The 16488-nt window shown below is 37.9% G+C and overlaps 1 protein-coding gene and 1 long non-coding RNA gene across 2 annotated transcripts; both read right to left on the bottom strand.

The window, feature by feature from the left end:
• Positions 1-387: 387 nt before the first annotated feature.
• LOC131995086 (uncharacterized) lies at positions 388-11166 on the bottom strand. Its single transcript, XM_059362931.1, has 2 exons — positions 10613-11166; positions 388-1581 (listed from the first exon to the last, which is right to left on the bottom strand). Exons 1-2 carry the CDS (start codon positions 10720-10722, stop codon positions 753-755), a joined length of 939 nt encoding a protein of 312 aa, XP_059218914.1. The 5' UTR covers positions 10723-11166; the 3' UTR covers positions 388-752.
• Positions 7401-9154, bottom strand: LOC106087259 (uncharacterized). The gene is made up of 3 exons (XR_009397135.1): positions 8830-9154; positions 8477-8773; positions 7401-8369 (listed from the first exon to the last, which is right to left on the bottom strand). It is a non-coding gene; the product is annotated as an uncharacterized LOC106087259 (long non-coding RNA).
• Positions 11167-16488: the final 5322 nt, after the last annotated feature.

Here is a 16488-nt window from a genome sequence, read left to right as displayed (position 1 = left end):
CAAAGATGGTAGATTGTTTACTTCATCGTTTTATCTCACAAAAATATTTAATACCTTTTTGGGCAGGGGTACCATGTTTAAGAAGGCCACCGTGGCGCAGATGTTAGTATGTCCGAACACCTGAGTTCAAGTCCCGGTGTGAACATCAGCAAAATATCAAGCGATGGTTATCCCCTTACAAATGCTGGCGACATTTGTAAGGATTCCAGCCATGTTAAAACTTCTCTAACAAGTGGTGTCGCTAATCGGCACGCCATTCGGACTCGTCATAAAATAGTAGTGTACAAGTTGGGTAACAAGTATGTAGCTGCAAGTGGACTGTATATTATAGTATTGCTCCCAAAGTGTAAAACATGGAAAAAAGCAGATAAAGTAAAACACCACAGGTCAGATTTCAATTGGTATTATTTATTGGTAATCCGCAAATCCTCACCGCTTTCTTAAGTTGCTGCTGCACAAGTGATTTTATGACGGTGCGAGAAAGGTAAAAGCGCATGGTTTTATAAAAAGGGCGAATTGGAAATTTGGTTAACATGGCCGCCCTTTATCCATTTGAGTGAAAGCTTTTGGCCCTTTTGCATAGAATGGATAAAGGGTTGCCAAGTTGACCAAAATAAGTGAATCCATGGGAAGTAAACTTAGAGATACTTAATAAATATGCAATTCAATGTAATTTAATTCATTTAATTCAATTGTAATATTTATTTTGTTGAACTGGCTTCAACATGCCGGCCCCCTTGCACTAGTGCAATTTAATATTGACAGGGACCAGAAATTGTCCACCCAAAGATGGTGCTTTGGGCGATGGGCATCGTAGAGGAGGTTTGTATCATGCCGGCCTTTAAAATCTTGGGAAGCAGATCGTTAGCAATTACGACCTCGATGTTCTTTGGTGCAAAGAAGTGTGGATCCGCTAAGTCGGTTATCTGGTCATAGGTCTTCTTTAATTTCTCATCTGACACCGTTGTTGGAAGCATCATATTCAGCTGCGGCTTTACTACACCAGACACTTGTATTTTGGCAGTGGGGTCTTGGTAAGACTGCAGATTGAGCGTGCAGTATTCTTTTCCATCTTTTCTTGTTGTGTTGAGGTGTAGTCTTTCAACCAAGCCTCGTACAATTATTGTTTGAATGCCGCCTGAGTTCAATAGGACCCTTGTTTTCTCTGGACCTCTCGGAGTAAGACATCGTGCCAGGGCAGTGGGCAGAAAAACGTGCGTTTTTGTCCGTCGGCTGAGGCGCTCGTCAACGCATGATTTCTTCCGCTGTGTAGATGAAGATGGACGTCTTTGGTCTACAGATTTGGATCGTGATGGAGTTTGAGGTCTGTTGTTGTGAACTGTTCTTTTTGCAGCTGCATCCATGTGTATAAGTGTGTGATGGTGATTTTGGCACACCATGCACGTTTTTCTCGACGGACACCAGTGCCTCGTGTGCGCCGTGCAAAGGCAGTTAAAGCAGAAGCCCTTCTCCTTCACTACTTCCCTTCTCTTAACCACTGGCATGCGAAGAAACTTTGGACAAGACGTGAGGAAATGTCGGTCGTCGCAGACGCGACATTTTGGAACGCTAGATGCAGAACTAAATGTAAGATGTGTTAAATATGTGAACGGAAGAACAAAAAAAATATAAGTTAGGCATTTGGCAAGATACAAAGCTTGACTAAAGGGCGAGTAAGTACCCCACTTTGGGTACGTATCTCAGCAACTCTTACGTTAGAATCTTTTCCTTGAAACACTTTAATGACTCTACCTAGACACCATTCACTAGGCGGAAGGTTGTCTTCTTTGATGACCACAAAGTCATTTTCCTTCAAATTTTGTTGAGCTGCTTTCCATTTGTACCGACGTTGTAACTCGGAGATGTAATCAGTTTTCCAGCGCCTAGCGAATTGAATCTGGATGGCTTTGAGCCGTTGCCAGCGGTTAATAATTGATAAATTATCAGAATATTCTTCGGGAACAGAAATTAGCGCAGCTCCTCTCAGCAGATGACCAGGAGTCAATGGTAGCAGATCGGAGGGGTTCTCAGTCATGGGAGAGAGTGGTCGAGAGTTCAGTACACTCTCTATTCTGACAAGGAGTGTCGAAAACTCTTCGAATGTGAATTTCGTATTGGAGGCAACTTTTCGTAAATGAGACTTCATGCTCTTTACAGCTGCTTCCCACAAACCACCCATATGTGGAGCATGCGGAGGTATAAAGTGCCATGAAAATCCGTGCAAGTTATATTTCTCCGAGACAGATTTATGAACAGTCTTAAGAAAATTCTTGAATTCTTGAGCTAGGGATCTACTGGCACCAACGAAATTCGTGCCGTTGTCTGAAAACATTTTGTTGGGAAATCCTCGTCGTCCAACAAATCGATTAAACGTAGATAAGAATGCCTCAGTTGAAAGGTCTGAACAAGCCTCTAGATGAATGGCTCGAGTAGATAGACATACAAAAATTGCAGCGTATCCTTTCTGCAGTTTCGCATTACGCAGTTTAGAAGTTTTTAACTCGAAAGGGCCAGCAAAGTCAACTCCAGTGTTGGTAAATGGCAACGAAAATGTACATCTCTCAGTAGGAAGTGCGGCCATGAGTTGACTTCTTATACGATGCTTGTAAATTGTACATGTTTTGCAATTTCTCACACAATGTTTTATGGCATTTTTCAGTCGTATGATGTAAAACTCTTGACGAATTGCACGCAACATTATTTGATGTTCAGAATGAAGCAGGAGTTTATGCGTGAATTCGATGAAGAGTTTACAAAATCGAGATTTTTCAGGCAATATAATTGGATGACGCTCATTGTAACTCAAATCAGAATTTGCTAAGCGTCCATTTACGCGAAGCAGTTTGTGTTCATCGAGAAAAGGGTTGAGAGGAAGTAATTTACTTTTCGAACTTATGCGCTGATTACTTTCGAGAGCTTTATATTCACAGTGATAATGGACAATCTGAGCAGATTTAATTAAGAGATATTTTACAGTTTGAATTTCCTGAGCGCTTATGTACGGATTTTCCATTTCTGAACTAGCTCGTTTTTGGCATTTCCTTATGAATCTAAACAAATAGCATATTACTCTCAATGCACGGCTAAAAGACGAAAATCGATCAAGGATGTCTTCAATTTCAGTTTGGGTTTGATAAGAACATATCTTTCTCTCCATTTCAGATTCCTTTAGCGCTATTTGTTTTGGCCAGTAATCTGGGTTCTTCGTCAGCCAGTTAGGCCCATGCCACCAAAGTGCATTTGTCGCCAATTCCGATGGAGCAGCGCCACGTGTACCCAGATCAGCAGGGTTATCGTTTGTGGGAACGTGTCTCCAGTTGGCGTTGCCCACGTTATCTAATATCTCTGATATCTTATTAGCTACGAAAGTTTTCCAGTGAAATGGTGGTTTGTTAAGCCACGCTAACGTTATTGTAGAATCAGACCACAGATATATATCAGTAACAGAAAAATGCAGGTTTCTACCAACGCATTTCATCAATTTTGAAAGCAAAGCTGCTCCACATAACTCAAGCCTTGGTAGACTAACAGTCTTTAAAGGTGCAACCTTGCTTTTAGATACCAGTAAATGAGAGGAAACAGTATTATCTGAAGAAACAGAGCGAATATACAAGCAGGCACAGTACGCTTTCTCTGATGCGTCACAGAATCCATGAATTTGTACCTTGCTTTCTGGTGCAAACTGAATCCAACGAGGAATCTTAATGGTCTCAATATCAGGAAATCCGGAAATGAAATCCTTCCATCTCTCAAGCGAATGTGGTTTTACCTCTTCGTCCCAATCAGTTCCATCCATCCATAATTGTTGCAAAAGAATTTTGGCCACCACTATTATAGGTGCCAACCAACCAGCAGGGTCGAAAAGTTTGGCCACAATCGATAGAATTTTACGTTTAGTAAATGGAGCAGAAGGAAAATCCAAATTGGCAACTTTGTAGAGAAATGTATCAGTCATGGCATTCCATCGAATGCCTAGAGTTTTCGTTTCGCTAGAATCTTCGAGTTTTAGAAAATCTTCGTACAGAAGATCCTCGGGGGGCAAATTTTTCAGTATTTGTGGGTGATTTGCCGTAAGTTTCTTTAACGGAAATCCAGCGGTAGACAGCAAATCTATTAACTCCAAGAGAAATGATTTTGCTTCAATTATAGAATGTCCTCCCGAAAGGATATCGTCAACGTAAACTTGATCCTTCAGAACAGATGCCGCCACTGGATGCGTGGACTTTCCGTCTTCACTTAATTGTAGCAGAGTCCGAATGGCCAGATATGGAGCACAGTTTACTCCAAATGTTACTGTTTTTAAACAGTAATCTTGAATTTTCTCAGTAGGTGATTTTCTAAATACAATTCTTTGAAAATCCCTGTCAGTGTCATGAACATAGATTTGGCGATACATCTTCTGAATATCGCCATTAAAAACATATTTAAAGAAACGCCACCTTAAAATGACATTCATCAAATCATTTTGTAAAATTGGCCCAGTATGTAGGACGTCGTTCAGAGAAAAGCCCGAAGATGTCTTCTTAGAAGCATTGAAAACGACTCTGACTTTGGTTGAAACTCTTTCAGGTTTTACCACAGCATGGTGTGGTAAGTAATAAGAACCGTAACGAGAGTTGTCACAAATTTCAGTAGATGTGGTTATTTCCATGTGGTCAAGATCCAGATATTCCGATAGCACATTACAGTATTCCGAAGCTAGTTCGGCCGATTTCTCAAAAGTTTTCTCCATCCTCATAAACTGACCCATAGCCGCTCGTCTTGACGACCCAAGGAAAGACTCCGGGGGGAGATCATGTTGGAAGGGCAACCTCACAACATATCTTCCATCAGGTCGACGAGTTGTCGTCTCTTTGTAAAACTGTTCACACCACATGTCATATTCAGAAACAGATTTCAGTACTGGAACTTCCTCTAGTTCCCAAAATTTCTTAATTTGCTCATTTATGGGGTCAGAACACGTTACCCACGACGCAAACGTATTAACTGAACGAACGGTTGGAGGGCCGCTCAATATCCACCCGAATTCAGTTTCCTGTGCCAAAAGAGTTCCAGAAACATTCTTTTGCACCCCAGGTTTCAGAATAAACGGTAAAACATCGCTTCCCAATAGCATATCTATCTGAGCAGGCTTACAGAAATTTGGATCAGCTAGATCCATTCGTCTTAATTCAGACCAATCAGAAATACGGGTAGGATTCGCAGGCATTAAGTGATTCATATTAGAAATTACAACAGCGGTTATATTCAGTCTAAAATCAGACTTTCGAGATTTAAGAATAAGATGACAAAGCCTTGAGGAGTTTTCCAAAATCGTACCTCCAAGACCAGAGATCGTCGTGAACGATTTCTTCGTTGGTATGGAAAATCTGTTAACAATTCGATTTGAAACGAAAGACTCTTGAGAACCTTGGTCAATAAATACCCTCACTGTAAAATTTGTTCCCAAGTGTTCTAAGTCTACAAGAGCCGTTGGCAGAACGGTGGCTTCATTAGAATTAGCAAAATGAGATTGAACAAACGATGTCGAATTGGAGAAAGCACCAGCCGACGTGGTCGGTTGCTCTTCGTACTGCGCATCAATATGGAAAGACGTCACTTGGGTCTGTGGGTTATATTGAGATCCATCACGATCCGTAGTATTACCAGTATCAGGATGCAACAGAGTGTGATGCTGTTGCTGACATTTCAGACAGAGCTTGTCACTTTGGCAAGTCTGGGCATTATGTCCGTAGGACAGGCAATTTCCACAAACTTTGTTGTCATTCACGAACTTTTGCTTTTGCGATAGCGACCAGGACTTAAATTTCGCACAAGAACGCAGCGCATGGTTCTGCTTGCATACTCTACAGGGTCGGAAATTTACTTCAGATTTTGCATGAAAGTTCTGTGATTTGTTTGAAACAGGAGGATGATTCCTCATATCAGAAATAGACTCGAGCATATCCAGTCTCTTAGAGATGAAATCGTCCAGTTGGTCCCAAGAAGGCATCCGTTTATGATCAGTGAGTGAACTCTCCCAAGCAGTCAAAGTTTCTTCAGGCAACTTTGACGAAACCCAATAAACCAACATAGGGTCCCATGACATTACGGAAACATTGTATGTTTTCAAAACTGATAGACAATTGTTGATTGTATACTGTAGATTTCGCAAATTCTTTCCTCTCTCTGAACTCACATGTTCAATTTCGAATATTTTCCTCAGTTGGTGGTTAATGAGAATCCGCTTGTTCTCATAACGCTGCCGCAACGCTTCCCATGCTAGATCAAAATTGTCATCAGTCAAAGAAAAACGTTTAACAATTTGGTTTGGTTCACCACGGGTCTTCGCCCTGAGATGAAACAGCTTTTGTGCGGGGGATAGTTTAGGGTGTTTTCCATAAATGGCAGAAAACATATCCCTAAAACTAGGCCATTTATCGTACCCACCACTAAACAGTTCAGTGTCGCAGGGTGGAACTTTAAGAGAAAAACCAGATTCGGGACACTTGGACTCAGGCGCATCTCTCAGCACTGAAGTTTCATGTTTCTGTTTTTCAATCTGCATTAAATCCAAAATGGATGCTTTGCAATTCTTGTAAGATCTACAAGACTCAGTGAATTTAGAGTGAATCGACTCTCTCACCTCTTTAGTGCTCTCAGGTTTCTCAGAAGTCATATCAGTTTCGTACACCAGAACAAGTTGACGCCAGCGGCGTTCCAAATCATCAAGTTCGACTTGCAAACTTGAAGATGTGTGGTCTTCAATTGGAATAGCAGAAAAATTCGCGCAAAAGGTGACCACTTGGTCGGAGAAAAAAATGAACTTTTGAGAACTCATTGTGGAAAAGAGCAAGAAACGGAAAGTCCCACAAGATTGAAATCCAAAACCGCAGAAACAGAAAAAAAAACTTCGAACTCGGGCAGAAGAAACAAGATCTAAGTATTGTTTTCAAATAGAGAAACGAAATCAACAAAGTTGTCCTTGCAATTCGTAGCTCCCAGAACTAAATCTCATTCGTTTCGAATCTTTTACGAATACGAAAGCAAATCACTGAATGGCAATAATTCAATAAAGGAAATGTAATGTATACTTGAAATTTTATATAAAAATAAATTTCAAATCGCAAACAAGAAAAAGCTGTGAGGTTTTAGCATAGACGTCAATAAATTGTATCAGAAATTTCAAGTAACGCTTCAGAAAGTGTAATGCATGTACATGAAAATGTAAATCATCGATTTAATTCAGACAAGCATAAATTTCAGTCTATTCTATAGTTGATGAAAATCCCAAATTAATCAATTGATTTGCGGATTGTTTAACAGGCGATAAAGAAATGTGCCTAAACACCCGAAGAGCATGTATTCAGGCCTTAATGCGATCGAATAGATGGCAGTGTACTCGGATTTATAAGAAATTCTATATTTGTGCTGGGCACAATTTATTCAAGTATATTCAATGTATATATATATTCGATTTGATAACTAATTAATTTAATATGTCATCATACAGCTTAACAAATTTATCTTTTTTCATTAAAAAATGGTTTCCAGTTACGACAACTTCTCTAGTCGAGCTCCATTGTCTTGTTATTGTAAGAATTTAAAAATATCATGCAAAACTTCAATGTATTCGGGCGTAATTTGTCCGAGATAGTTTGTACAGGTGTGTCCTACTGTATTATTTGCAAGTAACAACATACGATACTATTGCAATAAATGGTATCGCTTTTACGATAGAGTGTATACGTTTCCCCAAATAAACAAAAGAGAAAAAAAGACTCACCAGCCTCCTGCCACTATGTGTAATGTAAATGGCTATCGTTCTATCTAAGCCAGTAATCTTCCTCACAATTATGATGGTGGTGTTAGTGATGCTCTTGAACGTATGCCTTGATGTGATAAAATTGACGGTAACACTATCCACAGTGTCGAAATGATCCAATCGTTGTTTATATCTTGTCTTAGTCTCCTGGTTCCTATCAAGCCTCCACAAATCCTAATGCCAATAATTTTCCTTAAGAACTCACTCAAACCTCTTGCCTCCAAATATGACAAAGCAATATAAATAAAGAATTGAGAAAAAAACTTTAGTGCCTTTGAATACCAGCACAAAATGCAGGCGCTGGTGCAATGGAAACAATGCTTTGTTTTTGTTATCTGACTATGATCCAACAAACAATGAAATTAAAAGGCTTCCTTGGAAGTAATTCGCACTTTCAAATTAACATCTTTTTCGTTCTATGTGGTTAAATACATTTGGGTATTCATTTTCAACAAAATATCTCCAAAATATTGTTTTTAATTTGTCCCGTGTATTCTCTCGACAAATAAAAATTTCCAGGTTTTCTAGAAACCGTCTGGTAACACCGTTGTAATTGCTTAAGACACTGACGTATATACGGAGCGAGAGGGTTGAGTGAGAGGCATTGACATAAACATCAAAAGGTAAGTATGTAAGTATGCTGAGCAATGGACAAAAACACAAACCACCTACCTCGGCACCAAAGCATTTGACAACCAAAAAAACAAGATCTTTGTCTTCCGTCAGCGATTGGATTCCTCTTCGTGACCGTTAACCAAAAGAAACGAACACCCCTCACACCACTCCTGTACAATAACCTCTGTGGAGGGCAGCACTTGTCAACGGTTTAATAATCACTGGCGGGATTTGACACTCTAATCACACCAACTGTCGGCCTTTTCTCCTGCCGTATTCAAGTGAAGCAAAAGGGCCTTGTTGTGTATGGTAATGGAATTCGCAGATTGCTGTCGAGATTTTGTGTCACAAAAACTGAAACCGTTGTGTCGTTATAGTTGGAAATGTAAATATTCAATAATTCAACGCACCTTCTTTACTGAATATTGCACAAACATACACGTTCACAGTGCCCAAAGTCAAAACACAATTAATGCCACAAACTTCTTAAATTTCTTCCACCAACACTTCTAATTCTTTATTATCTTCTCTTGCTGGTATTTCCACTAAATCAAAGTTTACTAATTTCATTTAATTTTAACTATGAGCCTCATGTCTGTCTTTTCAATCCTCACTTGTAACTATGAATAGCAAAGGTCTTCTTAATAACTGCCTGCACTGCAGCCAATTTGCCAAAAATGCAGAGCAGAGAAAAAAGAAGATGATATTAGAAGCTGTGACCGCAAACAGAGCCAAACCACGGGCAGGCAGAAATTGCAAAGCAGAACATCAAATAAGGGCAGCGCAGGTGCGTATGTTACGCTAAGAGAAATAAGCACAGCGTGCTCTTAATTAAAGAAGCAGGCAAGTGGATTGGTGGATGAAAGCAATTATCAAGTTGGTGTTGTTAAGGCAGCAACGCAGCACAAGAACGAAGAGAAACAAATATTACGCGCTCTTAATTACGAAAATATAAAGGCAGGTGGATGTAAGCACTGTTCGAGTGTCTTCTCTCTCTTCCTTCTAATGAAAGCCACTCTTTACTTCTTGCTTTCTATCCTCGTTCTAAGTCTGTGGATCGTTGACAATGTGCACAATGGTGGTTGACAATATATGAGACAACCGAGATGTGGTACAGGCAATGTTGGTATGCTTGGTGGCGAGGGTTGCGGTGAGGTATGACAAAATGAAAAACAGAAATTGCCTATGCTATGCAATAGGAAAACGCAATGGGTTTAATACAATGGTAAATCTGCAGAGAATAATTCTGCGCTGGCCGCAGCCACTACACTGCACCAATTTATATGACTTGCACAGCGAAATAGTACTGATGTTGCGATGGTGGCAAAGGTGGTATGCTGGTAGGACAGTTAGGGGAAAGGTAATCAAGCAAATAAGAGAATAGGCAATGGTATGAAGCAAATTGGAAAATAATATTTCTGCGCCGGCCACAGCTCTTGCACTGTGCCAATTGTCTCGCGCCAATTTATATGTTCTGCGTACGTAGTGCGGGTAGAGGCAGCACGACAAAGACTTTGTAATTCTTTTGTTCCTTTCTTCTCAAACTAGAAGATGCCCAGTATATATGTATGTGCCTTCCAGTTACTATGAAGAGATCTGTGTATCAATTCCGCACCGATCCCTTTTTCTCTTCAATAGAAAATTATTGGTCAAGAACGTTTAGCTATTTAAAATACTAAAGAGTTACACTCTTTATATCTAAAAAGCACATCAGTGGTAAATGATATTAAACTTTTGCCTTGTATTTTACAAGAGGTATTTTTTTTCTGATTTTCGTTGTACTAATTTGACGCTCGTGAAGGCCAAATTAATTTTGGTTTCATATTCCTGTATATAAAGAAACGTAGAGCTCGTGAAGCCCCGGTTATTCTTATTGGTTTTTTGAAAGTTAAGTGGTGCTCGTGAAGCCCAAGTAACTAACAACTAATAAGAATTGAAAAATAAGGGAACAATATGGGATGCTTTCGTGAGAAGCATATGAACAAACGACTATGTGCAACAATGCGATCTTAATCGAACAAATGAAAAAGCGAATTAAACCTTTAGTCAGACATAAAATAAATAAATATTCTACTTTCTCTGTACGAGCTTTGTATCTAAGAAATTATGCCGAGTTGCCAAATATATATTTTCCTTTTTTTTTCAAATGATTGAAAAGCCTAACCCGTTCACATATGAAACAATCTTACATACCTCTTTTCCATTTTATATGATGCAGATTTGAAGTTAATAGTTGATGTGGACGTGATCCCCAAATGTTGAACTTCTTCCTTCTGATTCCGTTGACGGTTCGAATGGACCATGTACAAGTTGGGTAACAAGTATGTAGCTGCAAGTGGACTGTATATTATAGTATTGCTCCCAAAGTGTAAAACATGGAAAAAAGCAGATAAAGTAAAACACCACAGGTCAGATTTCAATTGGTATTATTTATTGGTAATCCGCAAATCCTCACCGCTTTCTTAAGTTGCTGCTGCACAAGTGATTTTATGACGGTGCGAGAAAGGTAAAAGCGCATGGTTTTATAAAAAGGGCGAATTGGAAATTTGGTTAACATGGCCGCCCTTTATCCATTTGAGTGAAAGCTTTTGGCCCTTTTGCATAGAATGGATAAAGGGTTGCCAAGTTGACCAAAATAAGTGAATCCATGGGAAGTAAACTTAGAGATACTTAATAAATATGCAATTCAATGTAATTTAATTCATTTAATTCAATTGTAATATTTATTTTGTTGAACTGGCTTCAACAAGTAGGACCCATATCATTAAGCTATAACTTAAATAGGACTGCACTCATAGATATGTGAGAAGTTTGCCCTTGTTCCTTAATGTATTGTTCATGGGCAAATTTGCATTTTTACCACGATATTTGCAATGCTAAAATTCGAGTATGAAGTGTTAACTAAATTTTATAATTTTTATAATAGAATATATATAAAATTTCTTTAATAATTTATCTAAAGGCTAATATAAATCCTGTATAAATTTTTAAATAGGTTAGGTTAGTTTCGAAAAAATAGTGAAGTACCATGATTTTGGTTGGGGTACCACCACTTTTGCTGCTCACTGTATATTAGTTAAGGCCAAAACAGAATGAGCGCGTTGAGCTTCGTTTTTGAGCATTGCGTTGACAAATGCCACTTTGCAAACAAACCACACAAAAGTAACGCATAAAGCCTAGTACTGTCTTCGACTTTTCACACGAACAAATGTCAAAACGAACTATAAAAAAATGGTGACGACGATAATGCGAACACATTCCATACAAGTGATACTGAGTTCTATGAATAAAATAGTAGCGACATGTCGCTGCATCAGGATAAATTTCACACAATTTTAAGCCTAGTCCCAAGGCGGATTTAACAAGGTGATAACACGCGAACAGCTGTTAACAGCCGGCCAGGTTTAACGGTATTAAGGTGTCAGATTTTTGTTTGCATTCTCTTTGTTCTCGTCTTTTTTCCCGCATATTTTATGCTCATGTACGCACTCACGCACACATATTTCTTTGTGCGTGTGTTGGCAAACCGTCGATCAGCTTGCACCATATGATTTAAGGTTGTTGTACAAATGAGACCACCTTTTATTGTTTCGCCATGACCTAGTACCATGATATATTCATTTACAGGTAGTGGCAGTTGCCCAACAACAAAACATAGAGTGCACTTTCTGTCAAAATAAGCGATTAGTGCAACTCTGATTTTGTGTATGTAACTAGTTGGCGCCATTTCTTGTTGTTTGTGTAACTATAATACACACACACAACCAAAACTCGTTGACAGCTAGTGCACTTCGCGAGAAAAAATTGTACTCAGCTGTTTACGGTACACTACCTGTTAACCATGGCATGCCTAGTACTAACTTCATTCGCATGAAAACTGTCTATTAATTGGTTGCGAAATATGCCGCATTCTACTAGACGACAAACACCAACAAAAGTCATACAAAGGCATACAACAAAAGCAAATACGTTGAAACAGAGCTGCTTGTGACTCAGTTCGTGAGCAATTAATTACTTTTGCAATTAAATGAATCGAAATTCGTGTTGGTGCACCGACATGTCGCTGGTATTTTGCTCAAAGAACTAAGTACCATTTCTTTGGAGTGTGTTCGCGTTTTCTTAGTCACCATTTTTTATAGTGCGTTTTGACACTTGTTCGGGCGAAAATTCGAAATCAGTACTAGGCTTTGATTGCAAATGTAATTAAATGCTCACGAAACAGGTCGAATCAACTCTGCTTCAATACTGTTGTCGTTGTTGTGTGCTGTTGTTTGGCTTCTGTTTGTGTTCTGACAAAGAAAAGAGTCCGTTGGACTTTGCAAACATTTTATAGGTATTTTCGCTATGAATGAAGTCAGTACTAGGCTTAAAAGTAAATCAATTTTTAACTTTGACCTCTGAAAACACTATTTCATGTATTGCAACATGGAATGACGCTGAATTTCAGTCGTCAAAGTTGAAAATTCTTTAATTTTTGCGCATGGTTTTTGTGGGATTTGTTTGCAGAGTGGCATTTTTGAACCCAACGCTCAACGCGCTCATTCTGTTTTGGCCTTTAGTCTATCATTAGGATATAGGCCGTTATGCTCACTATATACCCATGTAAGTGTAACTTAGTTTAAGTTAGGTAGCGACAGATCAAGGCTTCTGGCGGGAATCGAACCCACTACCTCTGCACTGGTAATCAAAGCACGCTACCAACTCGGCTACCGGGGCGCCCTAGTGTAACTTACATCTGTTCAAAAATGTTGTTGCTATGCATAATTGCTCTGGGAGATTTGGTCAGTGAAGTCCAAATGAGACCTTATGGATTAACATTTCACATTCTCAATCTCCAGATTTCGTACAGCCTAAGTAAAGATACAAACCCATTACAGCTATTAAAACCTTTGTTTTCCAAAGTAGGGTAAACAAAATAAAATTATAAAAATAAGCTACATGAAATGCGAACAGCAATGAAAACAAAACGAGCGTAATTAAAATGGAACTTAAACTGTCGCTGAATGTTGGTGTCGTAACGAATTGCAAAAAAACGAAAATGAAGCGCAACAAAAAAATGGCAAATAAATTATGGGGATTGAGGGATCATATTAACATATACACCAAATGGACATTGAAATGGGTTAAAACGAAATGAAAATTGAATATTAAAAAAAAAATAAAATGTATAGAAATCAAACAATTGTAAAATCAACCAATTGTAAATGTATAGACAAATATTAATCACTACAAAAAATAAACACATGTATTGGTAAAGAACAGCTACATCCAGAGAAAAGATGATACCAAACGTGCTCATTTTAGTACCATACGGTATTGATAGTAAAGCAACCCCGTATGATACAAAAACAATAGCGGAAAGTATGGATGAAGCACAAACTAATTAGTACCGTTTGGTACTAGCCTTATTAGCGAACTGGTATTGGTTTCAATAACAATCAGTTATTGGTTTTAGCACCACACCGTTATTGGTTTTAGTACCAAACCGTTGTTGATTACTGAATCAAAAAAAAACATTGAAAATATTTTTAATTTAATTCTATTTTGATTATTTATATTAATAATTACAAAAAGTAATGTTACACCGTGACCATTCTTGATTTCATATACATTGATTCCCAGAAGTGGTTTTCATATGAATACATAAACACAGCTTCTTTTCCGAACAAGAGACTATTATGTTTTTGATGTAGAATGTCCTTAGAATTTGTACTATGTCCATTTTCACCGCCTTCGATGACAAGAATATAAATGTAACGCCGTCAATTCTCAATAGCGACCTTTGTCTGAGATTGAATTGATATCAAATGGTATTAAAAATCTTTGCCAATGACGCGGACAAAATAATACTGAGCGGTATTGGAAAAGAACCGTCTTTTTTTCTATTAAAAAGATCTGTGGCTCTTCTCTTTAAAGTTGGGAAATTTTTATTCGCACCACCGAAGGATAGGGGTATGTTATCTTTGTCGTTCTGTTTGCAACACATCGAAATTTCCATTTTCGATACTATAAAGTATATATTCTTGATCTAATCATGTCCGGCCGTCTGTAAAATAGAGATATTGAGCCTAAACTTTGCACAGATTCTTTTTTGTCCATAAGCAGATTAGATTTGGGGATGGGCTATATCGAACCATATCTTGAAATAGCCCCCATATAGACCGATGGCCACTTGCATAAATACCTCTATTGTGAATGGCAATTTAAAATAAAAACCAATTATTTATACAATTACGTGCACAAACCTTAATAAATTTTATTTAACTGCCTTGCACACACATGTTTTGCAGATTTTAGTTATAAATTTTACAAATATTTCAAGGCAAACAAACAGACTTGCACTGGTAACTTTTTTTTTGCCTTTCATGGCTTATCAGTACTAAAATAAAACACAGAAATTATTCTGCTGAGGGTGTGGGTGCGGTTTTTGGGGTTTCATGAAATTGGACCCAACTTAATGTTTTTACGTGTGCTACTGTAACTTTTATTCCATTTAAATGGTTCGCATTTCTATTGTTCATAAGTAATGGTGGTGGTGTGATGATGAGGATATTATAGTCACTACCGCTTGCATAAATTGTAAATGAAATTCTTGCAATACAAAACAAAAACATTTGTAATTGAATAATAGTTGGAAAACGATTAAAATTAAAAATAAAACACACAAACGCACATAGAAAACAAAGGTAGCTGTTAATAAAGCAAAACAGTTTAATTTGGTTTGAAACACTTCAGTAAATTCAGAGTGTGCTCACACTTTTGTTAACCGTGACATGAAGCGTGAAAACTATTAACTAAACAAAAGAGGCACACACACACACATATATATATTTACTGAAATGGTCTACACTCTCTTTAGTACAGAGTCTGTACCACTTTGTAGGTCTGTCTATTTAGTAATAATAATTATAACATTAATAGCCTTAAATTCTAGAAATAGAAAATAATTTAAATATTTCAAGTTGACACACGCGTCACACGAACACTTGTTGTTGTTGTTCTCGCTGTCAATGACAGAGCATTATGTGTGATAAATGTCATTGTCTCTGGTTGTAATAATACGAAGTGGAAACCAAAAAAATCCTCAAAATGCCATAAACCAAAGAAACCTAATGTCGTAAGAACCAATGGCTTGTTATGATTTACATAATAAACATGCATGCACACATACAAACACTTAATATTTCACCTCAGAGTGTTACATCTCATATTGGTAAACGCATTGACTCACTCACTCACTAACAAAGCATAACTCATATTGACAGCTTTTCAATTTTATGGCTCGTTTTCAGGTTGAAATCTGACAGGCTGTAAATAAACAGAATTATTTTGAAATAAATAAATTCCATTTGGGCAAAAGATGTCGAATGCAACAGATTCGGCGCAATAAAAACAGATGCCCATTCTACAGAAATATTTTGAGAATGCTGAATCCACGAGTATATTGCAAAGCTTGTACAAATTCCATGAAATCTTTGGCATAAATTTCGAAAGATTTTTCATAGTGGCATTTTTATTAGTGATCAATTACACTAGTAAACAAAATTTTAAAATGGAGATTAATTTTATAAAATTTTAGCAAATAACAAGTAAAAACGTGATAAGTTTGGCCGGGCGTTTGTCGAGTTCTTTTCCCGATATCTCCTTTTAGGCAAATAAAGAATAAAAGAAAATAATTGTTTTAATATTGGAGCTATATCAAGTTATGGTCCGATTCGGACCATAATTGAATTGAATTGAGACCATAGAAGTCATTGTGTAAAATTTTGGCCAATTCGAGTAAGAATTGCGCCCTTTAGGGGATCACGCAGTAAAATAGAGAGATCGGTATATATGGGAGGTGAATCAGTCTAAAGACCGATTCGGACCATATATGACACGTATGTTGAAGGTCGTGGGAGAAGCCGTTGTAAAAAATTTCAGCCAAATCGGATAACAATTACGCCCTCTGGAAGCTCAAGAAGTCAAGATCCCAGATTGGTTTAAATGGCAGCTGTATCAGGTTATGGATCTATTTGAACCATATTTATCGCAGTTGTTGGAAGTCCCAACAAAATACTTTAAGCGAA

The sequence above is a fragment of the Stomoxys calcitrans genome, chromosome 2, assembly GCF_963082655.1.
Source record: "Stomoxys calcitrans chromosome 2, idStoCalc2.1, whole genome shotgun sequence".
NCBI classification, from domain to species: domain Eukaryota; kingdom Metazoa; phylum Arthropoda; class Insecta; order Diptera; family Muscidae; genus Stomoxys; species Stomoxys calcitrans.
This window is presented reverse-complemented; position numbering and strand designations above follow the sequence as displayed.

Bases quoted from the DNA above. Each gene is read 5' to 3' on its own strand.
- LOC131995086 (XM_059362931.1), bottom strand. From the start codon at position 10,722: ATGGTCCATTCGAACCGTCAACGGAATCAGAAGGAAGAAGTTCAACAT. The intron at 1,582-10,612 runs GTATGTAAGATT...TCTTACATTTAG, and splicing joins TCATATAAAATGGAAAAGAG to TTCTGCATCTAGCGTTCCAA.